We start from the raw sequence: 26,369 nt of genomic DNA, 5'->3' as shown, positions 1-26,369 counted from the left end.
AACAAACAAAAAACGGACGAGCGCGACCGTCAGATTTGATGGACGACGACCATGTGCGACGCGGTTTGATACGCGGTGTCCGTGATGCGCTCCGCGAGGGCCGCAAACAAATCCATGTCGCTTAGAGCCGAAGGCTTCACGCGCATGAGCTCGTCCATGCCGACGGAGTCGCATCGCTTGGTTGCAAAGTAGTTGAAAATAAACTCTCTCGCGTCTTCAACGTTTGATGGCTTCGCGTCAACTTTCGACGACTTGGCCTCACCTTTGTTCTTACGCAAACGCTCGATCTCCGCATCCTTTATCGCCAATTCCGAACGGATACTCCACGATTCCTTCGCCGTTTCCAAAAGTTCACGACCGAGCTCGCTCACGGTCTTCTGCACCGCCACTTGCTCGCTCGCCAGCGCCGCGCGTTCCGAGTCCATCTGCCGCGCATTCTTCTCCGCCAATCGTTTATCTTCGCTCAACGTCTCCACACGATCGTGCGCTTCCCGCAACGCCTCCTTCAGCGCCCGAATCTCCTCCTCCGCCGTCGGTCCCTTCGCCGCGCCGCTCGACAGCAAATTTGAAAACAATCGAAACACATTTTGGCGGGAAAGCATACCGCCGCCCCTCCGCCGCGCGCCCGCCGCGCGCGCGTCGTCCGCGCCGCCGAGCCGTTTCAAACAATCGTTTTCCTTCCCTCGCGCCGTTTTCGGCGTCGCGGGCGAGCCGAATCGATCGCCATCGCACGGCGTTCGCGGCGCGAGCTCGACGCGCGCGCCATCGTTCGGCGTTTTCGGCGTTCCCGGCGCGCGTCGCGCGCGCTTCGCGTCCGACGCGACCGCGGCGGGGGTGTCGAACATCGCGCGTTTGTTCGCGCTCGTCGTCATGGCGTCGTCGTCGAGTCGACGCGGCGCGCAGTGCGGCGTCGTCGCGAGCGCGTCCCACGTCGTCGTCGGGACGACGCCAGTGGACGACGCGCGTCGTCGAGCGACGAACGAGCGCGCGCGCGGATCGCTTGCGAACGCGCGCGACGCGCCGGCGCGTCGAGCGCGCGCGCGATGGACGACGGGCATCGCGAGAAGCGCGCGAAGCTCGAGCCGCCGGCGCTCGCGAACGAAAGGTTCGAGGCGTATTACGCCGCGCAGGGCGTGTGCGAAGACGCGGGCGACTTTCGAGCGATGATGGAGGCGTTTCGAAGACCGCTGCCGCTGACGTTTCGACTGAACGCGTCGACGGCGCTCGTGGAGGCGGTGCGGAGGAAGCTGGAGGGCGACGTGTTGCCGGCGCTGAAGCGCGAGGCGTCGATGAAGCCGCCGAAGTGCGTCGCGTGGTATCCGGATCGTTTGAGCTGGCAGATAGATATATCGCAGAGCGCGTCGTTGAAACAGAGTGAATCGCGCGGCGTGCTCGGGTTGCACGCGTTTTTGAAGAGCGCCGGGGAGACGGGGGCGCTGACGAGGCAAGAGTTGGTTTCGATGATTCCGCCGTTGTTTTTAGAGGTGAAACCGAAGCATCGCGTGATCGATATGTGCGCCGCGCCGGGAAGTAAGACGTCACAGTTATTGGAGATGTTGCACGGCGCGACGAACGCTGGGGAGACGCCTCGAGGGGTGGTGGTAGCGAACGACGCGTCTTTACAGCGAGCGAATTTGCTCACGCATCAGTGCAAGCGAAGCAACTCCCCGGCACTCGTCGTGACGAATCATCAGGCGCAGTTGTTTCCAATTTTACACGACGCCAAGGGAAAGAAAATTAGGTTCGATAGAATTTTAGCCGACGTCCCGTGCAGCGGTGATGGGACGCTGCGGAAATCGCCCGACCTTTGGAAGAAGTGGAACGCCTCGAGCGGGGTGGATTTACACACGCTTCAGCTTGAGATCGCCACCCACGCCTTGCGCTTGCTCGAAGTGGGTGGGCGTTTAGTCTACTCGACGTGCAGTTTGAACCCATTGGAGAATGAGTCCGTCGTCGCGGCGCTGTTGAAGCGCGCGAAAGGCTCTGTGGAGCTCGTCGACGTCTCGAAGAGCTTGCCCGAGCTTAAGCGACGACCGGGGATGAAGAGATGGAAAGTCGGTGATATATACGGATGGCACGACTCTTTCGAAGAGACTGGGAAGAAACGCATGAAAACCGTGGCGAAGACGATGTTTTGGAACCGAGAGTATGACGCGATGCCGCTCGAGAGATGCGTTCGAGTATTTCCCCATCTCGACGATACGGGTGGATTTTTCATCACCGCGTTGAAGAAGACGGCCGAGTTGCCTCCGGAGATGGAGCAAACGCCGCAAATGGACGCAAACAAGACTTATAGAATGGAGCGTGCGAATGAGCAGTGGAACGAAAAGAAACGTGTGGCGCCGGTGATGAAGGTTGAAGACAGATCCATCGTGAAGAGCATCAATAAACATTACGGCGTGCAAGACGCGCTCGATCTGGACGACGCGTTGATGACGCGTCAGCACTCCGACCTTCCGGGTGTCACTCCAAAGCGTCTATATTACTTGTCCGACGGCGCACGAAAAGTGTTGACGGCGCGGGGAAAGGATGGCAAGAACGCTGGTTTGCAGGTCGTTGCGTGCGGCGTTCGTGCGTTTGAACGTCAAATCGTCGACGGCGTCGAGTGCGCTTATAGAATCACGCAAGAAGGCCTCGACACCGCACTGCCATGCTTAAAGAAGCAAATCGTCCGCGTTCGTGCGAGCGAGCTGGAAATCATTCTCGCGCGGCAGCAAGACGAAAACGTGGGCGCGAATTCGTCGTCGCGATCGAGCTCGGACGACGTCCCCGAGGAAATCACGAATGCGAAATCCATCGAACATCTAAAAAAGGTGTCCGATGGGTGCGTTATTTTAGTCCCTAAAGCAAGAGACGACGACACAGAAACCGAGGCCAAGGCTCTGGCCGTCGCCGCGTGGCTCGGCCGCGGTAAAAAAGGGAAATCGATCTCGGTGTTGGCCAGCAAAGCGAGCGGGGGACAGTTATTGTATCAACTTCGCGATTGTATGTCGCGCGGCACGGTGGTGTGAAAGAAGAGAAAATTTTGTATTCGTATCGTTAGGATCATCGTAGCTTGAACCGTACCCTGGGGCGCTCTGTTAACGACCTCGTCCGTATCCGCGCGCCCCCGCCGTTCGCAGCGTGCGCGATCTTCGCGGATTCGCGCGCCCGATTCGAGCTGACGCGAGTAACTTTCGCGCCGGCGCCGGCGCTGGCGACTCGGCGTAATCGTCGTACAACGCTTCATTTTCTTCTTCGATTTCCACGTCAACGGACAGATCGCCGTCGGGCTCAACTTCGACTTCTCGCGAATCGCACTCGAATCCAGTTTCTGGTCGCTCCTCGTCGGACAAGCCGCACGCATACTCGCTCGGTGCTCCGGGATACGGCGTCTCCATCAGGCAGTTTTCTGGGTACATGAATTCACACACCGTGACGTTCACCGTTTTTTGCGAATTTATGAAACCGCTCGATGCGGGTATGAAGACGCCCACTGCGACGAAACACGCCCGCGTCGGCGGCGTCAGTCGCGCGCGAAAATCAATATTAAACACAATCGTTCTCAAACGCACCGAGAACTTTATCGCGCGAGAACGTCGGCGCGACGATAGCTCCCGCGCCCTCTATCGGTTCGCCCGTGGTCGCGTTCGTCATCGTGTACTCAAAGTTCGCCATTTCGTCCTTCCAAAAATCCCGCAGCATGTCCTCTTTCGTATCGTCATCGTCCGCCTCAGCCGCGAGCGCGCCGGACGCGAGGACAAGAAGCGCGCATAGCGTCGCCGTGAAAATTTTCATCGTTCAATCTCGATCGTCGTTCGGTCGAAAGCTCGCGCTGACGCGCGTCTGTACGTCGAATTATGCCGACACACGGTCCAATGTGTGTCCCACACGGTCCCACACTGTTCGCCTCGCATGGCTTCAACCGCGCGCTCGCTCGCGAGTCACGCGCCGCCGACCGCGCGCGCGCGTCGAAGCGACACCATCGTGTGTCGCGCGAGCAAACGCGATCGCGATCGCGCCCGTCAGTGCTGGTTACAGACGTCAAACGTGCAGTGCGTGCAGACGGCTGCTGAATTAGCTCTAACCACCACGGTGGTTTGCGCGGCGCGCGACGCCGAGACGTTCGCAAAGTCGGTGAATTGCGAATTACTCGTCGCCGAAGACGATGGTTCGATCGTCGATCGCGTCCAAGGCGCGCGCAGAGGCGCGTTCGCGGTGATAAGATCGCCAGAGGAGTGCGCTCGCGCGGCGGCGGCGGCGGCTTCGAGACGGGACGGCGACGTGTTGGTCATGGACTGCGTCGATGGTTGGTCCATCATTCCCGCAGAAAATTTAGTCGCGGCGTTTGCGGGAACGCCGATAGACAGGGCGCTGTTCGCGTGCGTGCACGACGCCGCGGAGGCTCGAGTGATGCTCGAGGCGTTGGAGACCGGCGTCGACGGCGTGTGCTTGCGGACGAACGACCCGGCGGAGGTACGCGCGTTAGCCGATGCGATGCGCTCGTTCGGTGGGGAATCGAGTGAAAAATTAGAGTTGGTGCCCGCGCGAGTGACTGCGGTGAAACGCGTGGGGGCTGGTGATCGATGCGCCGTGGACGCGGCGACGAACTTTGAGCTCGGCGAGGGCATGCTGGTGGGATCGTTCGCGAGCGGTTTGTTCTTGATTCACGCGGAAAACATCGAGTGCGGCTACGTCAACACGCGTCCATTTAGGGTCAATGCGGGCCCGACGGCGTCATACGTGCGCGCCCCGAACGGTAAAACGTCCTACCTGAGCGAGCTGCGATGTGGAAGCGAAATCCTCGTCTGCGCCGCCGACGGCCGAACGCGCGTGGCCAACGTCGCTCGCGTCAAAATGGAGCGTCGTTCGATGCTTATGATCGAAGCCGACCACCCGAGCGGGCCCGACGTCGGCACGCTCGCCGTTTTACTTCAAAACGCCGAGACGTGTCGTCTCGTCCGTCCCGGCGGCGCGCACGTCTCCGTCGCCGAGCTCGTCCCCGGCGACGAGGTCCTCGTCGTCTGCGATCGCGTCGCTCGTCACACCGGCGTCGCCGTGGAAGAAGACGCCTGGCTCGAGCGTTAGCCCGGCGCGCGCGCATCTTCGGCCCGCGTGCATTATTTAACGAACGAATCCATCCAAAAAATCCGTAGAGACGAGTCCGTCGACGCGCGACGCCGCGAATCGAATCCATCCGTCGAATCGAGCCGCCGTCGCGCCGCCCGGACGGTTGAGGGGGACGATGCCCGCGGCCCCATCGCGTCAGTTTACATCGCGCGCACCGCCCCCACGCGCGCGTCCGCGACGCCCGCGAGAGAAACGTGCGTCGCGGGCGCGCACACGCGCGACGGGCGCATGTCGTCGATCGTCGGCGACGCGTAGAGACGAAACCGTCGACGCGTTGCGAAATGCCGAAAGAGCCGCGGCCTCGTTTCGCGCGCGTGCGGCGCGCGCTGACGCTCGCGACGCTCCTCGCGCTGTCGGCGACGGCGTTGATAACGCCCGCGTCCGCGCAGACGTGCGCGGCGGGACAGTTCATCGATGACGGCGCGTGCGCGGACTGCGCGGCGGGGACGAGCGGCGACGGGACGGCGACGTCGTGCGCCGACTGCGGCGTCGGAAATTACGCCACGGGCGCGAACGCGGTGTGCCAGTGGGACGTCGCCACGGATTGCGCGGGGAACGCGATAGATGAGGCGAATTGGGTGACGGCGCTGCAGGAGGCGTATCAGGCGAGTCACGGGCTGGACGGGTCGAAAATCGCGGCGACGTGCGCGTACGCGGAGGGCGGGTTGAGCTTTTTTAAAGAGCAAGCGGCGACGTGCGTGATCCCGCTGCCGGATTCGGGGACGATGACGTTGACGTGCGCGCCGTCAGTGAGCCCGACGGGCACGATCGGGATGGTGTGCGAGACGGCTGGGCAAGCGGACGGATTCGTGTCGGGGTGCGGGGAGGTGACGAATAACGGTGCGGGATTGGACAACGAGGGAACGACTGTGACGTGCGTTTTCGAGGGAAAGCAGTCGTCGTGCTCGCAGTGTCCGGCGGGTACGGAGTGTGAATTGTTGAAGACGTCGATCGCGGTGCCGTGTCCGGCGGGAGAGTACAACGGCGCCGCGGGAGGATCGTGCGCGCCGTGTCCGGCGGGCTACAAGTGTGCGAGCGCGGCGACAATCACGCCGCAGCCCTGTCTCGCGGGTACATCGTCCGCGCAGGGATCGCTCGAATGTTCGACGTGTGATGCTGGCACGTTCGCGGCGTCGGCGGCGTCAGCGACTTGCACAAGCTGTACGGCGGGCTACAAGTGTGAATCGCCGGGCACGGTGACGCCGGAGATTTGCGCCGCGGGGTCGGCGGCAGCCGAGGGAAGTTCGACGTGCTCGCCTTGTTTGGCCGGGACATATGCGGCTACTGTGGGAAGTACGTCGTGCTTGCCATGTCCGGCTGGTTACAAGTGCGAGTCGACTGCGGAAAGAATTACGCCTTCGGCGTGTCCCGCTGGATCGTACGCAGAGGAGGGATCGACGTCTTGCGAACTGTGTGATATCGGCACGTACCAGCCCAGCTCTGCGTCAGGAAGCTGTCTAACGTGCCCGGTGGGTAAGTCGTGCCCGACCGAAGGGCTCACTGCGTACCAGGAGTGCGGCGCGGGCACCTACAGCGGCTGGGCTCTCAAGGATGTCGCCGTTGCGTTTGCGAGGCCTTACAACGACACCGACCCACTTCGGCAGCCGACCGCGGCGGCGTCCGGCGCAGGATGTGTAACGTGTCCTGAAGGCTACTCGTGCGCCGATGGAGCGTCCGCTCCGGCTTTGTGTCCGATCGGCACGCAGTCTTACGCAGGCGCGCAGGCGTGCTCAAATTGTACCGCGGGATCGGCGTGTCCCACGCCGCTTCCGGGTGATCAGACGCAGTGCCAAGCGGGAACGTTCAGTTTAGGGAGAGCTGCAGCGTGTACTGAGTGTGATCCAGGGCGCTACTGCACGGATACAACGCAGGACATACAGCTGAACTGCGCGTTAGGATTTTATAGTTACGGAGGCGCCGTGAGCGCGTGCACGAGGTGCGAAGTCGGCAAACAATGCCCTGCGACGGACGGTAGTGGTAATGCCGATTGTGCGCCCGGGACGTTCAGTGAAGGTGGTCAGACACATTGCTCGTTCTGCCCACCAGGGCGGTATTGCAACGACACGAGTTCGGCGACGGCGCAGTACGACTGCGCGAAGGGGACGTACAGCTTGGGCAGTGTCAGTGCTTGCAGCTCGTGTCCTGCTGGAACGTTCGGGCTCACGACCGCCGCGGTCTCGGACGAGGACTGTACTAAGTGTCCTGCCGGAATGTACAGCACGGCGACTGCGGCGAGCGATTCGAGCACGTGCGTATTGTGCCCGGTGGACACCAGCTGTCCCAACGCAGGCACCGTCACGCCGACGCCGTGTGCGAGCGGTTCTGGAACTTTCGGTGACGTCGGGCAGACGTCTTGTGGACTTGCCCCACCGCCACCGAACCCACCACCCTCTCCTCCACCATCACCACCGCCGCCATCGCCGCCGTCGCTGCCGCCGCTCAACGTGACGATCAACGTCCCTGAGATTTCTTTGCGATTACAAGGAAACGTCGAAGGTTGGACGGAGACCGACGCGACCGCGTTCAAAACTGGTATAGCGAGCGCACTGAGTGACGGAACAACCGCAAACGATGTTGAAATCCTGGGAATCAAACAAGGCTCGGTGATCGTTGTGTTTACGATCAATTCGCTCGCGATGTTGCCAACGAGTTACGGCGGCGACTGGAATCAAACGTACCTCTCGCAAGCGGTGACGAAGATTTCGGACGCCGTGACGGCGAGTACGCTGAACGTAGGCGCAGTGCCTTTGTCATTACCGTCAGTTGATTGCGCAGCGGGCTCATACGTGAGTTCATCCGCGAGCGCCGCAGTGCGAGAGTGTTCTTTGTGCAATCCGGGCTCGTATTCCACGACGACGAACGCTGCGCAGTGTTTGACGTGCGGTGCGGGCACGGCGACTGGCTTTCGTGGATCGACGGGTTGCCCCACGTGTGTGCCCGGCACAGTGGCACCACTAACAGGAGCGTTGGAGTGTGCTCTGTGCCCGCGCGGGACGATTCAACCCGCGAGCGGCATGACGTCTTGCGTGCAATGTCAAGATAATTTCTTCGCGGGGTCGTTTGGATCCGTCGCGTGCGTGGCGTGTCCATCGGGATTCGTTAGTGGCGCTCCTGCGTGGGTCGGGGAAACGCCTCGCATGCGTGCTGACGGTGTTTTGAGCGTAGAGGTGCAGGAAGCCATTGATGGCGTGCGGTGCATCCCCGACGGCACGTACGAGCTTCCTCCACTACCGCCGCCACCGCTCGGAGTGCGCGAAGCCGACAAGACGTCGTGGACCGTGGGAGGCATCGCTCTCTCCGTGTACGGCATAATTCTTTGGATAATTTCTAGACGGATATGGGCTCGGGAAAAGCTCACACTTCAGTACGCCGAAAACGAATCTTTCGTGGACGCTATCACACCGTTGATGGAAAACACGGCGGCGTCTCGCGGCACCATAAAGGAATTTGAAGACGAAGACTTGCGCTATGCTATCGATTGCTTTCGAAGAGGTGGTATCGAAGAAGCCGAAGAAATTTACGCGCGAATGGCAGAGAGGAATCCGGGAAACGCCGATATCATGCACGGCTTGGCCATCTGTCGCGCATTCGCCGGTGATACCGAGTATGCGCACGCGTTTGCGCAACGGAGTGCAAGTCTTACCCTGACAGCGCAGCGGCAGATTACGCTCGGCAATATTTTCCTCGCTCAAGGCAAGCTCGCAAAGGCGAGCACGGTGTACGCGATGGCAATTCGTCGCGATCCGGTGAGCGCGGTCGCGCACTTCAACATCGGCAACGCGCACTTCTTGGCGGGCGATGCGGCGAGCGCGCGCGTGAGCTATCTCGCCGCGCTCGATCGTGAACCGAATTACTTCAAGGCTTTGTACAATCTCGCAATCGTCATCGACTCCATTGGTTCTGTGGGTGAGGCAAAAGAATGGATGAAACGCGCCGTCGACTGCCGTCCGAATGATTCACGCGCGACGTACGCCCTCGCGCTGTTGTACGTTAAGCTTGGACAATGGAAGAAAGCCGAATATCACTTTGAACAGACGTTGAACCTCGACGCCAAGCACGCTCCGTCGCAAGTTAAGCTCGGGAACTTGGCCTTCAGGCGAGGCGACTTCCAGCGCTCCGGGGCGAATTACCTTAATGCGTTGGAAGTTGATCCGGGCAACGTCGAGGCGTTGACGAACTTGGCCATGCTCGATTGGTGCAAGGGACTATTGAGCGCGTGCAACGAGCAACTCAGGCTGGCGTTGACGATTAATCCGAGTTACTATCCGGCGCTGTACAATCTCACGCTTACTCGACTCTCTCAAGGTCGAATCGAGGATTGCATGAAATATTATCAGCGCACACGCGCGTGCGCAGACAGTTCGGCTTTGTCCAAAACGCAAATGTTCAATCTGAGTATGGCACTTGCGGAACTCGACGAGTTGGACGACGCAGACGTGCCAGAGGAATTCACGCCAAACACCGTCGAACATCAGCTCATGAAGATTGCACTGGCAAAGATACAACTGGCGGCGACAACAGACGATGGCAAGAGTTCGAAACCCGCGACGACAAAACAGACGTTGAACCCGATCGTCGCGACCGCAGACGTCGAGCCGCAGCCGCCAAAGATGAAGCGTTCGAACACCACACGCGTGTACGAATCTCTCGTGTTTATCTCAGACGCGATGAAGTTTCCCGAACGCCTGGAAGCATGTGCGCTCGACGACACGTGCGTTATCTTGTACGAGCACGACGTCAACAGTGCGATGCTTTGTAGAAAGCTCATCGCGAAGGCTAAGGAGAGACTATCGACAGCCAGTGGCTTGCAACCTGTAGAGCGCGTCGCCGTCATCGCGCCAACATTCCCGGGCGGTGTGCGCTTGGGCGACGACGTGATCATGGACAAGAGAACAGTGATGCAGACTGGTGACATTGCGTTATTCCTCAAAGGTCTCAACGAGATTCTCGGCTTGCAGCAGTGGCGAGGCAAACGTCTCGACTTCTTGACTCTCGACTACTCCCTCGAAGAAAACGTGAGTTTGTTGCGCATGATCAAGTATGAGCATCAATTTGAGTGCGAAGTTTCGTGCAGCGACAAGATGGAATCATCCGAAACGTACGATTTGACGGCAGAACAACTCAAAGCGATGCAAGGCGCCGCTGGTGGCGCGTGGGCGTGCTTACGTTACTTCGTCGCGGGCTCGCTCGAGGATTGGGCCGCGTTGCCGCAAGCGCCGCCGCGACACAAGGTGATAGAAGCATCTGGTGGCGGTTTACTCGCGCTCAAGGAGAGTGAAGAAGAAAAAGTGAAAGTTTCATGGCGCACGGCGGCGAAAATGGCCATGTCGATCGCGCCTAAGGCACAGACTATCGTTCCGATGGCAAAGGCGAACATTGAGCCGCCGCCTGCGGTACTAGCTCCAGCCGAAGTCGACGTGTTCGGCATACGCCGTACAAAAAAGCATCAGCCTACGTCGCGCACGAAGTCGCACATAACCCACGTAGACATCGAGGTCATGACGCACATGCCCGTGGCAAAGTTCAAGTCTCACGCGACGCAACTCTTTTTCTGCAAAGAAATCGCCGTCGAGCTCGGCGTCGACGTCAACAGAGTGCGCGTGGCGCGCACGGATGACATCGCAGATACCGTCACCGTCCGCATCACAGAACGACGTGACGGTAGCAATGAAGGTGGTCCTTTGGAAATACTCGTAAATAAACTTCAAAACGCCATCAAGGATGGATATTTCATCATCGACGAAGCGTTTGGCGAAGTCGACGTCATGGGTGTGTTTTGGCCTCCGGCTGACATTCCCGAAGACGACGACGGCGAAGAAGCAGTGAGTGTGGTAAGCGAAGTTTCCAGCGGTGGTGAAACGCGCGCATCGCACGACGAAAATGCGACACCGCACCTAAGCGAGTTCACCGACTTCGACGTCTCGGACACCGTCGGGCGCAAGACTGCGTTCACCGTCGCCTCTGCATCTTTGGAACCGACGCTGAGTGCGAGGTCGCTCGAGCCGACGAGCGTACGACAAACACCGCTTACGTCGACGATTCCCGCGCAAGATTTCGTAGAGATCGAGTATAACGACGCCGACGGTTCGCGGGAATCACGCGCGCGATGGGATTTCGATCGAAACATTGCAAATTTACGCAACGAGCGCACGGGGATTTGGGACACGGGCGACCTTCGATAACACCGGAAACTGTAATACTACCTAGATTCTAGCTACTCTCTCTTCGTTCCTTCTAGTTCTTTGCTTTTTTCTTCGCGCGTTCGGCGTCTAAATCAAACCCACCGCTCGTTTCTTTCAACTCTGCTTTGAGCTCTTCGGCGTCCGGCGCGGACGCCAAAGCCTCGTCCAACGTCTGCAACGCGAGTTTGTACCCCAAACTCACCTGCATCGGCGTCCCCGTGACCTCAATCGCGCGCACCACCGAGTGTTCGTTCCCTTCGTGCACCTTGTCCTCGTCAGATATCACGATTTTACATTTTGAAACGCCCTCAATCTTGTGCACGTGCCCGTACCCGCGTCCGATGAACGCTCCCAAATACGCCTTTGGACAAAAGAACCGCTTCGACGTTCGATTCTCCGTCTCGCGCACGAGCGATTCTATCAACTCAACGCACTTTTGCACGCTCTCCGGCGGTCCCGTGATCGCGATCCTTCGTTTCTCTCGCTCGTCAAAATCCTCCTCCGCCGACGCCTCCGTCGTCGTCGCCCGCGCCCCCGTCGCCGCCACCGCCTCCAGCACCCCGTTCGACGTCTTCGTCATCAACCGCACCGCGACGCGTTGTTCCACGATCATCACCCTGCGCGCGTCGACCCGTATCGTCGCCGCGTCCTTCGCGCCGTCCTCCCTCGCCGTCTCCGCGTAGTACGCGTCGCGCCGCGTCTCCCGCAGCGCGTCCGCCACCGCGCGCGCCATCCCGCGCGCCGTCGTCCCGCGCATCACCGTCGCCCGCGTCGCCTCGTCGTCGTCGCCGTCCAGCGCCGTCATCACGTCCGCCGCGCGCGGCAGCGCCGTCGTCGTCGTCGGTCGCCGCGCGACGCGATGCGCATCTTTCGCCGTCGTCGTCGCGTCGTCGCGCGCGCCGGCGTCGCGCGCGCCGTCGTCGTCGCTCGACGACGACGTCGACTCGACGTCCGCGGCGCCGTAGAAGAGGCTCATGCCCGCGCGCGTCGCCGGCGTCGCGCGGCGCGTCGCGATGTGTCCCCGACGGGACTCGCATCGCATCACACCGCCGCGCGCGCGCGATGCGACGCGCGCGCCGCGACGCGGGGCTTCGAGACGCGCTGCTCGACGACGTCGCGTCGACGTCGGCGCCGCTCGACGACGACGCGCGCGACGAGCGCGACGATGACGACGACGACGAGGCGGAGGCGTACCGAGCGAAAAGATTGACGCGCGCGCGCGCGACGGCGACGGTCGCCGCGCTCGGCGCGCCGCTGATATTCCAGTACGTCTCCACGTCGCTGTCGACGGCGTTTCAGCTGTCGCTGGTGTCTAGGGTTTCGGGCGCGCGCGCGACGGCGGCGTTCGGACTGGGCAACGTCGTGACGTCGGTGACGGGACACGCGGCGGTCTGGGGACTCGGATCTGGCGTGGACACGATCAGCGCGCAGGCGAACGGGATGGGACGAATCGACGTCGTCGGAGAGACGTTCGCGCGAGGGATGGCGGTGCTGTGGACGCTGGCGTGGGCGCCGGGGAGTTTGACGTGGTGGAAGAGCGGGACGATTTTGCGCGTCGCGGGCGTCGACGCGGAGACGGCGGAACGCGTGGAACGGTTCGCGAGGTGGCGCGTACCGGGATTGTTTTTGCAGTGCGCGACGTGCGTGATGCTGAAGACGATGCTGGCGATGAAACGGAGTCGTCGGGTGGCGGCGCTGAGCGTGTGCACGACGCCGTTGAAATTTATAGCGCCGTTTTTCTGCATTCGGAAGTTTAGAAATCTCGAGGGCGCGGCGATTGGGTTGACGCTCGTCGACATCGGGACGTTTAGCATGTACGCCGTGGGTTTCGCGACGTCGGAGACGCTGCGAGGCACGCTGAAGAACGTGCGCGTGTTTCCAGACGCGTTTCGAGACTGGTGGGGGTATTTGCGCTTGGCGATTCCAGGGATGGGGATGCAATGCATCGAATGGTGGAGCTGGGATTTCAACACCGCGCTCGCGGGGCTGTGCGCCGATCCCACGCTCGAGCTCGACGCGCAGGCGTTCTTGTCCAACACGTACTTTTTCTTTTACTCGTGGGCGTGCGTGTGGTCGAGAGGGGCGTCCACGAGCGTTGGGAACGCCGTCGGCGCCGGGAAAACGCGAGACGCGGCGACGCTCGCGGCGAGCACGGCGGCGTTGTCATTTTCGTTCGCCCTCGTGTGCGCGATGGTGTTTTACGCGAATGCGGACGCGGTATTCGCCGTGTACACGAATGACAAAGCCGTCGTCGAAAGGCTCGACGCGTTGGTGCCCACGCTCACGTGGTTCATAGTCATCGACGCCGTACAAGTCGCCACCGCGGGGATCATAGTCGGCGCCGGGTACCAAGGGGTAACCACGCCGATTTTGATCGTGTCGTACTGGGTCATCGGCTTACCCCTCGCCGCGTATCTCGCCATCGGTCGCCCCAAGCTCGGTTTGGTCGGGATTTGGACCGGCATAATCGTGAGCAGCGTGCTCCATTTGATGTGGAATTTAGTGATCTGTTTTACGGGCGCGTGGGGCGTGCCGTTCGCCATTCGTTGGCGCGAAGCCGCGGACAGAGCGTCGCGGCGTCTAGATGAAGAGGAGAAGGATGAGGAAGAGGAAGAGGAAGAGGAAGAGGAAGAGGAAGAATAGATAGCTCGTAGAAGTTGAGAATTTAATCGTTGTTGATAGTTTTACACGTAATAGGAGATTGATCAGCGCGCCTTCTTTTTGCGCGAAGACTTGGACGTCGACGCTTCCTTCGCCTTGTGTTTCGGCAACTTCATGGGTTTGATTATAGAGCCCGTTGGCTTCAATACTTTCGGCGCGTTCAACTTTTGGAACATGCCGTGCGTGTTGACGTCCAATCCCAAAGGTTGACGCATCGTGCCCTCGTACGCCGCCTTGCTCGCGTACCCGTGCGGAAGCGATTCCACGTTGAATTGCGCAGCCTTTTTATCGTACTTTTCGCTGATTACGACGTGCTTGAGTTTGGCGTCGCGACGACTCTTCAAAGCCTTCGCGCGCTCAGTTTTCGCCTTTTTCTCCGCGTCCTTCATCCATTTCGGAACGCGCTTGTCGCTCGCCCACGCGCCCCATCCTGGAAGATTCTTCGGCATGTCCGTTTCAGGAAGTTCTGCGCTGACATCGGCGAGCTTTTCCTTTTCGAATTCTGCTTCGATGTCGTCGTTCGCGAACGCTCGCCGCATCAAGTCTTCGTTCGTCGTCCCCGCGTCGCGTTCCTCTTCGAGCATCACCGTCGGTCCGTCGTCGGCGTCTTCGTCGGATTCGCCAGACTTGACTTTCACCGGCGCCACTCGTGCGGCAGCTTTCGCACGCATCTTCCTCGCCGCATCTGATATCTCCGTGATAGGTTTTGCAGTTGACTTTTTCGGCTGCGTCGACTGTTTCCCGCTGGAATTTTTCGCGGGCGCGTCGACGTCGTTGTCGCCCGTGCGAGCCTTCTTTGAAGCAGACGCTGTTCGGGCGTCGGCGGCGCGCTTCGCATTCGTTGTCATCGCGTCCCACTCTTCATGATCATCGTCGCTATCGCTGAGCTCCTCTCCGTTCTGTTCCATTCTATCGAGCTCATCAAGCAGTTCTTGCGCCTCTGCTTTCGTCTGCGACTTGCGTTTCTCCATCGCACGCGCCATGAAGGGCAGTTTGAACAAGCTGTCGTTCGCTCCCTCGACATCGTCGTCGCCGCCGTCCTCCAAAGCCTTTAACGCTGCGGCTTTCGCCCTGAGCCGTCGCTTGCGTTCGGTTTCGGGGTCGTTGGGATCTTCGTCTTCAGAGTCTTCGGCGTCCGTGCTCTCTTCGTCGAGTTCCGTCGTCGTCGTTCGAGTGCCTTCAATCTTTTCCTTCAATTGTTGGCCGATGCGCAGCTGCTCCTGCAACTTTTCTCGCGTCCCGGCGAGATGGGCGATACCCTTTTTAATCGCCCGTTTCGCCCACCTCGACGTGTTTTTGTGACGTAACAGCATGCGCTCTTGCGCGCGAAGGTACTCTCTGCGTTCCTCCGGGGTGTCGCCCTCGCCTTCGTAATCGCTGTCATCCTCGTCTCCGATCACCTTGAGTTCTCCCTTGCGATTGTGCCTATGGAACGCCTTAGACTTGATGTTTTTCAGTCTTTTCGCCTTTTGCTCGTGATAAAACAAAACCGCACGCATCTTCGCGAGCTTGGCTTGGCGCGCCTGTATGTCCTCGACGTCCAAGTGGTTCATCTCGAGCAACTCGCCGCGCACGACGTCTTTGGCGCTCGCGTGCCCAGACTCTTTCAAAACGCGAGCGATTTCCAACTCAACCTCCGATCGCGGCGTAAAATCTGCGGCGAGCGCACCGAGCGTGTCCTTGCGTTGCATCTCCTTGCGCGCTGGCTCAAACTTGAGCGTTCGCTTTTCGCGATTTTCCTTGACGACGGCTTGATACTTGCCGATGTCCTTGCTCGTCTCCGCGTACGCCGCCTTGCGATCGATACGCTCTTTAATCGGTCGCGCCAAAGGCGCATCCACCGCCTTAGTCTTCGAAATCTTATTCAACCGCTTCACCGTATCGCGATCGAGCGCGTCTTCGCCGAGCGACGCCATGACGTCCTTCAGCGTCAGCTTCTCCTCGCCCTCGCGAAGACGAAGCGGCACCGCCATCGGATTCTCCCTCCCGACCTCCGTGATCACCGGTCGATACCGAGGATCCAGCGTCACTCGTTTACGCGCCCCGACGAGTTCATCCAGCACGCGCTCGCGTTTTTCGTCGTCGTCGTCTTCGCTCGAAACCAACGCCTCGACGTCCTCCTCTTCGACGACCTCGCGCGTCGGTTTCGCCCTCGTCCTCGACGTCGACTTCGCCTTCGCCCGCACCGCCTCCTCCGCCTCGTCATCGCTATCCATCAACTGATTTAACCCATCGTCGTCGTACGAGTCGTCGTTCGCGCCGTCTCCCGCGCCGTCGTCGTCGTCTTCGTCGTCCCACGCGTCGTCGTCGCCGTCGTCGCCGCGTCCCGAGCCGAAAAACTCCCCGAACGCTTCCTCGTCCGCCTCGTCGAACGCCTCGTCCTCGTCGATCTCCTCGTCGTCGAACGCGTCGTTATCTCGGACGTCCTCGAAGGCGTCCTCGTCGCTGCGCGCGTCGTCGTCGTCGTCGTCGGTCGAGTTTTCGCCGCCGCCGCCGCCGCGACGCGCGCGATGAAAACGCTTCGCGAGCTTCATCGCGGGCGCGCGCGCGCGCGAGCGCGCCGAGGCGCGCGATGGGTTCGCGCGCGTCGACGACGCGCGCGATCGGGGACGGCGACGCGCGCGGGTGAAGGCGTCGCGAAATGATGATTTTCATTTCGAGCGGCGACGCGCCGCGGCGGCGCGGCGAAGGCGCGACGAACGTCGAGCTGAATTACAGGGATTCTAAACGGGTGGTTTCGTGGTTTCGTCGTTTGGTTACTGGTTCGATGAGGTCGGCGGCGTCGCGCTCTGAGCCTCGACGGCGGTGATGACGTCGTCGCCGATGACTTCGCCGTCGCACGAGGCGCCGCGCGGGCAGACGACGCGAATCGACTTGGCGTGCGTGTCCGTGCGCTCGCCCGAGCAGTGTTGCTCGCAGTGGATGCGAACGCTGACGGCGGTGACGTTATTGACGGTGCCCACGGCCACGGGGTCGCTTCGGACTTCGGCGTGGCAGCGCTCGGTGCGAGGGATGAGACGGTCGCACATGGAGTACGATTCGCCGCGCACGCACGAGAGCGTTTGGGCCCAATTCGACGCGTCGTCGCCGACGCAGTTGTCGGCGAACGTGGAGCCGAACAAGCTCGAGGGTAAGCACTGCGGCGCGGGACACATGGCCACAGCGAGAGTGTCGGCGTACCCGCGAGGGTTCCACGCGTTGACGCGCAAGGCGTTGGCGAGCACGGGCCTGCTGACGACGGGCGTCCCGGGATGGACGCGCATTTGGCACGCGAGCTCGGGTCCGGGGTTGTAGTCGCGCGTCAGGTCACCGTTGGCGTCGGTATACCACGAGCCCCAGTGACCGCGATCGCCGCCGTACGGGGCAGAAAATTCGCACTGGCCGTCCGCCGTGCATTTGCTCGGCCACGGAGAGCCGCTGTAGTACGCGCTCGACGGGACGGCGCCGTCGGCGCCCGGAACGGTGACGACGGAAACGCGAACACCGGCAGTTTTCAGTTCCGCCGCGGCGACAGGCACCGATCGAAGCTTGTATTCGCACGTTGTCATTTCTTCACCGCTCGGAAGCACGTTGAAGGGGTGATCTCGCGTCAAGTCACGGAATTCAGGTACACTTATGCTCAAACAAGTCTCGAACTCCACCGGCGTCGATGGGTGCGAAGCCGTGACGAAGATGACGCTTCGCTCATTCGGCGGAAAGATGCCGAAATCGCGGAACAATCCGTTCGCAGCTTTCAAACCTTGCGCCAACGGCACGCTTCGGCCGCAACACGCGCCCTCGTCCGCTCGCATCCTTTCTAAACTCGCGTGGAAGTCCTCGCTCGTGTGCTGCTGCAACGGAATGTAACTCGTGTAGGCGTCGCACACGTACGGGTTGCCAGCTCCTGGGAGTAGCAAAACGCCGACTTGCGATCCCGTGCCTTCGATCGTGCAGTACAAATCATGCAACATGTCGATCATCTTCCCATAGAACACCTCACTACCGATGGCTTCGCTGGCGTCGACTAAGATGATGATGTCCCGCCCGGTTTGATGCGAGCACAGCGGAGCCTGAAACTCGCCAAACGTGGTGTTTCTCGAGCACCACGCGTTCATGGGCACGGTAGATCGATCATTCTGAGTCAACGTCGACCACTTGTACGCTTGTGCCGACGTGCACTGTGTCGGGTGATTCGCGGCGACGTGTGCAAGGATGACGTCGTTCGGCGGCGGCGGCGCCGCCGGCGGAAGCGGGGGTGGCGGGCTCGTCTGCGCCGTGGTGACGTCGAGAACGAATTGCTTGTGACCGTATGAAAGATATGCGGCGCGTCGAACCAGGGGAGCTGGAGAAGCTTTGACGAAAAGTTGCAAACGATCACCGTTACTCAAGGTGATGTCGGCGTCGTCTTGCAAGTCGCCGTTGACGTAGACTTCGGTCCACAACGGCAATCCAGAACTCGCGAGTTGAGCGTCGTTGCCATTCTCCATAAAGTGCAGCGTCAGTGGTTGATTCGGCGATTGCAGCGTCTCAACTGTTTTTGGTGGATGGAACATCACCGCTTTCGAACCTGCTTGCATGGTGACGTTGTGCACGTTAACGATTCCAGGAGGCGCCGGTGGAAGCGGCGGCGGCGACGGGCTCGGCGGCTGCGGCGGACTCGGCGGCGGCGGCGGACTCGGGGGGGTCGTTGGCAGAGCTGGCTCGCTCGCGCTCGATGTCGCGTCCGGCGTCGTGGTGTTCACGCTCGACGGGTAGCCAGACGTACCGTTCACGCTCGACGGGTACGCAGACGCCGGCGCGAAGTCAGCGTATGAGTCGTCACTTTCTGGCGGGGCGTCGTCGAGGCTCTCCGTCGGCGCACCCGGCGTCGGTTCAAAGGCGTCGACCGGCGACTGCTGCGGTGCTGGCGTCGGACTCGGCGAAGCCGTGTCGTCCGTCGGCGCCGGCGTCGGACTTGACGAAGCCGTGTCGTCCGTCGGCGCCGGCGTCAGACTCGGCGAAGCCGTGTCGTCCGTCGGCGCTGGTGTCGGACTTGACGAAGCCGTGTCGTCCGTCGACGCGTCGTCATCCGTCGGTGCTGGCGTTGGCGTTGGCGTCGTCGGCGTACTAGTATCGTAATACGACGCGTCGTCATCCGTCGGTGCTGGCGTTGGCGTTGGCGTCGTCGGCGTACTAGTATCGTAATACGACGCGTCGTCATCCGTCGGTGCTGGCGTTGGCGTTGGCGTCGTCGGCGTACTAGTGTCGTAGTACGACGCGTCGTCATCCGTCGGCGTTGGCGTTGGCGTTGGCGTTGGCGTCGCACTCGGCGTACTAGTGTCGTAATACGACGCGTCGTCATCCGTCGGCGTTGGCGCGCCCGTGTCGTAGTATGACGCGTCATCGGCCGCTGGTGCCGGTGTGGAACTCGGCGTGCCCGTGTCGTAGTACGAAGCATCGTCGTCAGCAACTACACTAATCGGTGATGGTGGCATCGGAGGCGACGGCGGCGCGGCGGTGAGAACACGCGGCGGCGGCGGCGATGTAAACTCTCGCGGCGGCGGTGGTGACACCATGGGTGGCGCCGGCGGTTCCATCGCGTCCATAGTCTCCTCGAGAGATGGCGGCGCGGCAATGTCCAACGTAGTGAGAACAACTTTCGGATGCAAATCTCCGATGAGCATCTGTGCCATTCTACTCGAGTTTGGCTCACTGGGCGCACGAACACGCAGCACGATGCGATCACCATTTTGAGCGGCGTACGGCAGCGCATGTAACTGGCCGTTCACTCGAATACTAATCCAATCCGGCGGCGTCGATGACGTGTCCATAACTGGCGGGTCTACGAATTGGCTGTCGCTAGCCCCGAGCTCAGCCTCGGCGCCGTTATTCCCTGTCCAACCGAAGCTAAACATGATCATTTGTCGGTGCGGCGTGTTGTCGGAATCGAAGTCCGGCAAGCCACTCACCGTGAAATGTCCATCAGTGGGTATACCGATCAACATATTGGGTGGAACAGGAATAACCAATTCGTTCGCGGCTAAAATATCTTCCTCCTCAATGCTCACGATCGCCGGAGCAGGTGGTGGTGGCCACGCAATAGGCGGAGCAAAATAAGCCGGCGTCGGCGCTGGCACATTCGGTGCTGGTACATTCGGTGCTTGCGCCGGAACTGGCACATCCGGCGCTGGCACATCCGGCGCTGGCACATCCGGCGCTGGCACATATGTCCCTGGCGTCGGCGCTGGCACATTCGGCGCTGGCACATATGTCCCTGGCGTCGGCGCTGGCACATTCGGCGCTGGCACCGATGGAGTGTCCGGATGCTCGACGATTGGCCATCTATGCGGCTGCGTCTCACCCGTCCTCGCATCTCCGTTGGTGTTCAGTCTAATCAAACCCCGTCGTTGCTTGCGCGCGCCGCCCGCGCCGGGATCGCGCCACGTGTATCGCAATACCACCGTGCGTACATCGTTCAGAACGTTGTGAGCTTGTGCGTCAATTTCGAGCACATCTAAATTTTTCACCAAGGTATTCGGGCTCGTTCGCTGTCCGTTCACTCGCATGACGAGCCCGGCTTCGTTCGGCGGATGCTCGCTCGCGCCGCGCGCGAACAACTCGGCGTCCGCGAACTCGACGCCCTCGGGCAACTCTACGACTACCGTTGGTGGATACGCCCAATCGGCGGGATCGATGTAATACGAGTAGCCGGTTCCAAGTCCGAACAAGTCACCACCCGTGGTTTCGATGGGCGGCAGCGGCGAGTGTCCTCGTCTCTGCGCTCGCGGCGCCGGTCCAACGCTCGCCGGTTCCATCGGCACTCGCACTCGCGTGGGTATCGGTACCGTAACCGTCCTATATCTCTGCGCGCCGCCGTTCCGCGTCGACGCGCCTCCCCCGCGCGCGTCGTTTCCGTCTTCGTACACGCGAATGTACGTGTGTCCCAGCGCGCCCTCGGCTTCTCCTCCTCGACCTCGCCCGCGACGCCCCCGTCGCGTCCTCCGCGCGGCCTCGCGCTCGATCACGCCCATATCACCGTACCTCGCATCGCGCGGGACGTCCGCGTCCTCGTATTGCGAGTCGATCAACCCCCCGTCGGCGGCGTCTTCGAACGCGCGTCCCGCCCCGCCCGTCGTTCCCGCGTCGTCGTCCATCGCGCCGTCGCGCGTCGACAGCCATCCGCGACCGAGACCGGGCGCATCGAGTCCGCGTCCGCGCGCGCGCGTCGCGACCGCGACGAGCGCGCCGCACGCGAGCGCGCCGAGGGCGATTTTTCGCCATCGAGACACCTTTAGTGTTGACGGTCGATCTCGCGTTGAATCGTCGCTCGTCGACGCCGATTCGCGCGCGCGCGCGCCGAGGAGCGCGATGCGCTCGCTCGACGCGGCCATCGGACGTTCGCGGCGCCTCGCTCGAGGCGCGCGCGACGCGCGGTCGTGTGCGGCGACCGGCGCGTCGCGCGCTGCGGGTGTTGACGAGTATCGAGGATAAACACGGACGGGTGGTCGGTCGCCGGCATGAACGCGACGAATGCGCGAATAAATGACAACGCTACGCGGCTTCGAAGCGAACGACGCAGTCCCAGATCTCGCCGCGCGGACCGAAGAGCTTCTCGGCGAGACGCTGGTTTTTAATCATGGCGAGCTTGATGGTGTCGCACGAAAATTGGGCGCGATAGTTGGTGTGAATGGCGCGTCCCATGCCTTCGAGGACGATGAGATCGGCGTCTCGAGCGGCGACGCACGCTTCGTTGGAGAGACGGCGGAAGTCCAAGCAGGGCGAACCAGAGCCCGAGCTCACGACGGAGAGCGCGCCGGAATCGATGGCGATTTCGAGCTGCGAGTCGAGAGACTTGGTGGCTTGTAATATCCCCGTAAGCTCGGTCGCGGTGATGTCGTTGATGGCGGGGAGGGAGTTGGCGACGAGAACGACGGACGTGCCTCGCTTCAAAAGCTCGCGAGCGAACGGAAGCATGCCCAAGATGATGTCGGCGCCGGAATTATCGCAAAAGAGCAACGCTTTGCGGTACTGCTTCGCATTCGGAGCGTTCAATCGATCGCGCAGAGCGTCGTAGTCATCGATGGCCCACGGCCTGTTCACCGTGCTTCTCGCGTTGCGATAGATTTCTAAAATCGTACCGTTGCGATACAAATCGAGCGTGCCTTGGGATCCCCAATCGAAAATGTTACCCGCCAAAACGCCCTCGACGATGGCTAACAGCCGTTCGTCGTCGTTCAAGCTATCAATTTCAGCGAGCAAGTCGGGAAGAACCAAGAGCGCGGACTCATTCTCTTGCTTTTTTACGTCTTCGTACACGTCGTTAAAGCGAAAGAATCTCAAACACTCTTCGCGCATCTCGAACAAATCCGCGAGACCGATGCGTCCGTACGCCGCCGGCTCTTCGCGAAGTCGCGACAAGTGCGATTTAAACACGTTGTCAAAATTTTCTGCGCGTTCTTTTGCGTCAGAGCTCGATGGTTCGCTCACTAGCGCGCGCTCCACGAGCCCAGATTGCAAGCGTTCCAGCGTGTCCAACCAGTAATCTCGTTCAGTGGTATTGGTGAGCATGTCAAAGATGTTTGGGTCGTAATCGCGCCCTTCGCGAAGCAATGGAAAAGTTTCCAACGTCGGCTCGAGGTGCAAAACACCAACTTGTAAGCCTGCAGAGTTGAGCAACTGCGTGGGATCGTTCCGATCCGACGGCGTTTCTTCTCCTGAGGAGTGCTCTTCCGATGACGCGACATCTCCAGCGACGCGCGGCACGCGGACATTGGCCAAGTTGTCGTTTGAGTACGTCCTCAAGGCACCGTCGAAGCTTACTTTTCGCATCGCTTCGCCAATCGTTTCTTCTTCACTGTCGCGGCGTGCCCTGGGCGGCGTCGCTGGCGTCGTCAGACTACCTTTTGATGAGTGCGACGTTCTGGCCGATCGTTTGCGATCCATGCCTGTAGGCGGCACCGAACACTTGATAAACTTCTCGATCCACGTCCCTTGCTGCGCGGCATTGCTAAGATTTTTCTGCGCCTCGACGTCTTGCAGAAATGCCCCTAGGGCGCCGAGGAAGCCCTCGTGACGCAGGAAACTCGCTTTCAATGATCCTTTAGACCAGAAATCGACGGCGAACGAAATTGTGTTCATCGTGTATGCGTGGTTTCGGATGAAGTAACCTCCAAAAAAGATGCGCTTGAGCCCGTATTTGACGGCGTTCATGGTTGAAATGTGCGCGATGTTGTACGAGATCATACGCAACAGAGAAAGCGTTATGTCGGCTTTCGAGTAATCTTCCAAGCTTCCTTCGTCCATGACGACTCGCCCGAAAGAACTCGCGATAGTCTCGCTAGACAGACCGATGTTGGGGTAGTCGCGGCCGCCATAAATATCCCCGACGAGCATGTCCACCTTCGCATTGTCCGCCTGCGCGCTCAACTTTAACATTTCATCGTAATCCTTGAGCCCGGTCAACAACCGGCACAATCCCCAAAACGTCCCCCCACCTATATTACTACCACTCACGCGCTCGTGCCCATCCTTATCAACCTTGATGATGCTCACCCCGCTCCCGATGTTCACCAACAGGTACGGAAACAACGATTCACGCGTCAACGCGTCTTTTGATATAAATGCCTTCTCATCATCAGTATACGTAAACGCCTCGTCGCGAATCGTCTCCAACAAAAAATTCGCCCCCGCCACCGCGCACGCCATCTCATCCTCCTTCTGCAGCGTGATCCCCAACCGATCCTGAAACGTCTTTGAAAACTTGTACGCGCCGCCCCCCGTCGCCTTCACCGTCACGCCGCCATCCTCGCCGTCGCCCTCCGTCGTGCCCGACCCTCCCACGTGCAATTTTTTGAACTCTATAAAGTCCATGCAATCGTTCAAATGCGCCGAGGGAAACTTTCGAAAGTGCAATCGTCCTCCCGCCACCGCGCGTCCGCTCGCGTCCGTCCCGCTCGGGCTAAAGTACACGAGCTTCACCAGGGACCCACCGAGATCCATCGCGAAGTGTCGCACGGCGTCGCGCTGCCGCGGCAGCGCGATCGCGGGCGCTTCGGGCTTGCTCGACGACGACGCGTGGCGCAGGGGAGAGCGCGAACCGGGCGCGTCGGCGGCGTTTCTCGCGTCCGGTCGGTTGCTTTGTCCCGGTGGGTCGATCGCGGCGTCGGTTATGTCGATGCGCAGGGGCGCGCTGAGGCTGCGGTTGCGCGCGTGACGGACATCGCTCGGTCCGGACCGAGCCGAGGGCTCGGCGTCGGACATCGCGGACGAGGTGTGAGGCGAGGCCGAGGCGACCGCGAGCCGGCAAACCCGAGGCGACCCGACGCCCGTCGCGCGCGAGAGCGAAGACGGACCAGACGAGAACGGAGCGATAATGACGCGATATTTTATTCATTTGGAGGGTGGTGTCGTTCGCGAGGTTCGCGGGGGTGGTGGGGACGCCGTCGGCGGCTCGGCGTCGGCGACTCGATGTCGGCTATCCGCCTGCTTCTTGAAGCTTTCGTAAATCGTCGACGAAGGCTCGCGCGTTTAAGACGGTGGAGCCGCCGAGGACGACGGTGACACCGGTTTTGAGGGCATTAAACTGCTCGCATACCTTGGTCTCTTCGTAGCAAATGCCACCGATGATGAAGACGATGAGTTCGGTGGGCTTGGCGGCGGCGGCGCCGTTGGGCGACGGGCCGACGAATGGATAATCTTCATTTTTCAGCGAGCCCTTGGCGGCGGATTGAATCGTCGAACTTAACAGCGGTTGGTGCTGCGTGTAGACGTTTTCGACGCCTTTGAGACTGCCGACGACCTTGCTCGCACGGCCGAGGAATGAGCGGTTGCCGAACAAATCGCCCGTGCGCGCGGCTTCCCCGCCGTGCTTTAAAATTGTGCGCACGAGTCCGATGCGCGAGCGACTGACGCCTTGTTGCATGAGAATTTCCGTCAAGTCTGCGATTTGGCTTTGCTCATTTTCGTAGCGCAACGCGAACAGCAGCACGAGTTTCAGTCGCTCCTCCTCTAGAAGCTGTGGATTGCGTAGCGCGTCGACGACTTGCGTAAACGCGCCGGCGCGATCCGTGCCGCACACAACCTCTTGTTCAACCTGCGACGCCGCCATCAGACGCCGCTGTGATATCACAGAGCTCAGTTCGGACATCAGCGCGACGTGTTTGGAGACATTTCCACTCTTCGCCCTAAACTCTGGGTACGATTCCACGAATCGCGCCATGTCGTCTATGGATTCAATCTTCTTGCTCATCTTTGTCTGTTGTTGGAACTCATCCACCAAAGCCTTGACGCTCGCCCCCAAATCGCCGTAGTTGGCGTACATGTTCTCTGCGAAAAATGCATCCTCGCGCGCGCTCAGCACGAGTTCACGAAGCTCTTTGCTCAGCGCCTTGACGTGCCGTAAATCTACTCTGTTCGTGCTCGAAATGCCAAAAATCTCGTGCACCATGGCTTGATAGGTCCACTGCGACAGCAGCGGCGTGACGGCGTCGTCGAAACGATCGAGAACTAATAAATGCGCCGCGCCATCCGCGCGAGGGAAATCAAACAATCCCGCCTCTTGCTCGTACACCACTCTCGCGACGTCCGCCGCCAGTCGTCTCGCCGCCTCACTCGAGCGCTGGTGCCTAATGAACGGTCTACGCTTCAGCGACAGCAACACGCTCGTGATTCCTTCCACACATCTATCTACCGCCATCCCCACGCTGCGAGACCACTGCCCCGGGTTCATGAGCGCGCTATTCGACTCTCCCAACTCTAGCGCAAACGTGTTTCGATCCACCGCCGTCGCGTCCGCGTAATACTCTTGCACCTGCACCACGAGCTCGTCGTCATCCTCCGCCGCGAGCTCCTGCAGCAATCCTTCTGGGCACACGTTCGAAAAGAAGACGTGATACTCTCCGTACGTCCGCTGTTTCAACTGTTTCCCGAGCGTTCGCACGTTTTCCCTCGTCGGCCTCACGAACACCACCGCCTTCAGGTGCGGCATCTCCTCGTGCGGGCGCTCGTGCAACTGCTCGATCAAAAACACCTAGAACGCGCACAAAATATACGAGCATCAGTCTCGCGCCTCGAATCGGCGCTTCGCGCGCTCGAACGCGACGTCGCGCTTTGCGCGCTCGAACGCGTCACTTGTCACTTTCAACATTCCGAAATCGCGCGCCCACGTCCTCGCACACGCACCTCACGCGCGAGAACTTCGCTCTGTGACATCACCACACTCAATATGTTCACCTGCGTCGAACGAATTCGCCGTCAGTGCCTCGATCGCGTCGCCGTCGCGTCGAATGCGTCGTCAAATCGCAAAGTCGTTGAGTCGTCGATCGCGCGCACCGTCACCGGATCGCACACCAGGGCCTTCATGCCGCCCTTCGCGACGTCGAGCATGCGCTTGACGTATTCCTTGTGCGCCTCCGAGAGATCCATCGCGGCGACGACTCGCGAGCGCGCTCGCGTGTGGGG

General features: G+C 60.7%; 11 protein-coding genes and 1 pseudogene across 11 annotated transcripts, besides 1 other annotated feature; 5 read left to right on the top strand and 7 right to left on the bottom strand.

The window, feature by feature from the left end:
* Positions 1 to 29: 29 nt before the first annotated feature.
* On the bottom strand, positions 30 to 602 carry OSTLU_14910 (predicted protein; the record flags this gene model as incomplete). Its single annotated transcript, XM_001417120.1, has 1 exon — positions 30 to 602. One exon carries the CDS (start codon positions 600 to 602, stop codon positions 30 to 32), a length of 573 nt encoding a protein of 190 aa, XP_001417157.1.
* A 441-nt stretch (positions 603 to 1,043) lies between these two features.
* Positions 1,044 to 3,011, top strand: OSTLU_31007 (predicted protein; the record flags this gene model as incomplete). Its single annotated transcript, XM_001417397.1, has 1 exon — positions 1,044 to 3,011. The coding sequence occupies one exon, from the start codon at positions 1,044 to 1,046 to the stop codon at positions 3,009 to 3,011; it is 1,968 nt and encodes a 655-aa protein (XP_001417434.1).
* Positions 3,012 to 3,080: 69 nt separating this feature from the next.
* On the bottom strand, positions 3,081 to 3,777 carry OSTLU_31006 (predicted protein; the record flags this gene model as incomplete). The annotated part of the gene is made up of 2 exons (XM_001417119.1): positions 3,081 to 3,475; positions 3,555 to 3,777. 2 exons carry the CDS (start codon positions 3,775 to 3,777, stop codon positions 3,081 to 3,083), a joined length of 618 nt encoding a protein of 205 aa, XP_001417156.1.
* A 489-nt stretch (positions 3,778 to 4,266) lies between these two features.
* OSTLU_4482 (predicted protein) lies at positions 4,267 to 5,046 on the top strand (the record flags this gene model as incomplete). Its single annotated transcript, XM_001417396.1, has 1 exon — positions 4,267 to 5,046. A coding segment is annotated over one exon (780 nt), but the record flags the coding sequence as incomplete, so codon positions are not given.
* Positions 5,047 to 6,005: 959 nt separating this feature from the next.
* OSTLU_10106 lies at positions 6,006 to 8,204 on the top strand (annotated as a pseudogene; the record flags this gene model as incomplete).
* Positions 6,006 to 8,204: a sequence feature.
* A 465-nt stretch (positions 8,205 to 8,669) lies between these two features.
* Positions 8,670 to 9,296, top strand: OSTLU_36889 (predicted protein; the record flags this gene model as incomplete). The annotated part of the gene is made up of 1 exon (XM_001417395.1): positions 8,670 to 9,296. A coding segment is annotated over one exon (627 nt), but the record flags the coding sequence as incomplete, so codon positions are not given.
* Positions 9,297 to 11,343: 2,047 nt separating this feature from the next.
* Positions 11,344 to 12,096, bottom strand: OSTLU_92560 (predicted protein; the record flags this gene model as incomplete). The annotated part of the gene is made up of 1 exon (XM_001417118.1): positions 11,344 to 12,096. The coding sequence occupies one exon, from the start codon at positions 12,094 to 12,096 to the stop codon at positions 11,344 to 11,346; it is 753 nt and encodes a 250-aa protein (XP_001417155.1).
* A 563-nt stretch (positions 12,097 to 12,659) lies between these two features.
* On the top strand, positions 12,660 to 13,817 carry OSTLU_2943 (MOP(MATE) family transporter: multidrug efflux; the record flags this gene model as incomplete). The annotated part of the gene is made up of 1 exon (XM_001417394.1): positions 12,660 to 13,817. A coding segment is annotated over one exon (1,158 nt), but the record flags the coding sequence as incomplete, so codon positions are not given.
* Positions 13,818 to 13,996: 179 nt separating this feature from the next.
* Positions 13,997 to 16,168, bottom strand: OSTLU_31001 (predicted protein; the record flags this gene model as incomplete). Its single annotated transcript, XM_001417117.1, has 1 exon — positions 13,997 to 16,168. One exon carries the CDS (start codon positions 16,166 to 16,168, stop codon positions 13,997 to 13,999), a length of 2,172 nt encoding a protein of 723 aa, XP_001417154.1.
* A 498-nt stretch (positions 16,169 to 16,666) lies between these two features.
* On the bottom strand, positions 16,667 to 21,064 carry OSTLU_31000 (predicted protein; the record flags this gene model as incomplete). Its single annotated transcript, XM_001417116.1, has 1 exon — positions 16,667 to 21,064. One exon carries the CDS (start codon positions 21,062 to 21,064, stop codon positions 16,709 to 16,711), a length of 4,356 nt encoding a protein of 1,451 aa, XP_001417153.1. The 3' UTR covers positions 16,667 to 16,708.
* A 364-nt stretch (positions 21,065 to 21,428) lies between these two features.
* On the bottom strand, positions 21,429 to 23,957 carry OSTLU_45404 (predicted protein). Its single transcript, XM_001417115.1, has 2 exons — positions 22,766 to 23,957; positions 21,429 to 22,636 (listed from the first exon to the last, which is right to left on the bottom strand). The coding sequence occupies exons 1-2, from the start codon at positions 23,907 to 23,909 to the stop codon at positions 21,462 to 21,464; spliced, it is 2,319 nt and encodes a 772-aa protein (XP_001417152.1). The 5' UTR covers positions 23,910 to 23,957; the 3' UTR covers positions 21,429 to 21,461.
* Positions 23,958 to 24,099: 142 nt separating this feature from the next.
* OSTLU_49379 (predicted protein) lies at positions 24,100 to 26,333 on the bottom strand (the record flags this gene model as incomplete). Its single annotated transcript, XM_001417114.1, has 3 exons — positions 24,100 to 25,938; positions 26,091 to 26,141; positions 26,241 to 26,333. The coding sequence occupies 3 exons, from the start codon at positions 26,331 to 26,333 to the stop codon at positions 24,385 to 24,387; spliced, it is 1,698 nt and encodes a 565-aa protein (XP_001417151.1). The 3' UTR covers positions 24,100 to 24,384.
* Between the last annotated feature and the right edge of the window lie 36 nt (positions 26,334 to 26,369).

Source organism: Ostreococcus lucimarinus, chromosome 4 (genome assembly GCF_000092065.1).
Source record: "Ostreococcus lucimarinus CCE9901 chromosome 4, complete sequence".
Classification (NCBI taxonomy): Eukaryota; Viridiplantae; Chlorophyta; class Mamiellophyceae; order Mamiellales; family Bathycoccaceae; genus Ostreococcus; species Ostreococcus sp. 'lucimarinus'.
This window is presented reverse-complemented; position numbering and strand designations above follow the sequence as displayed.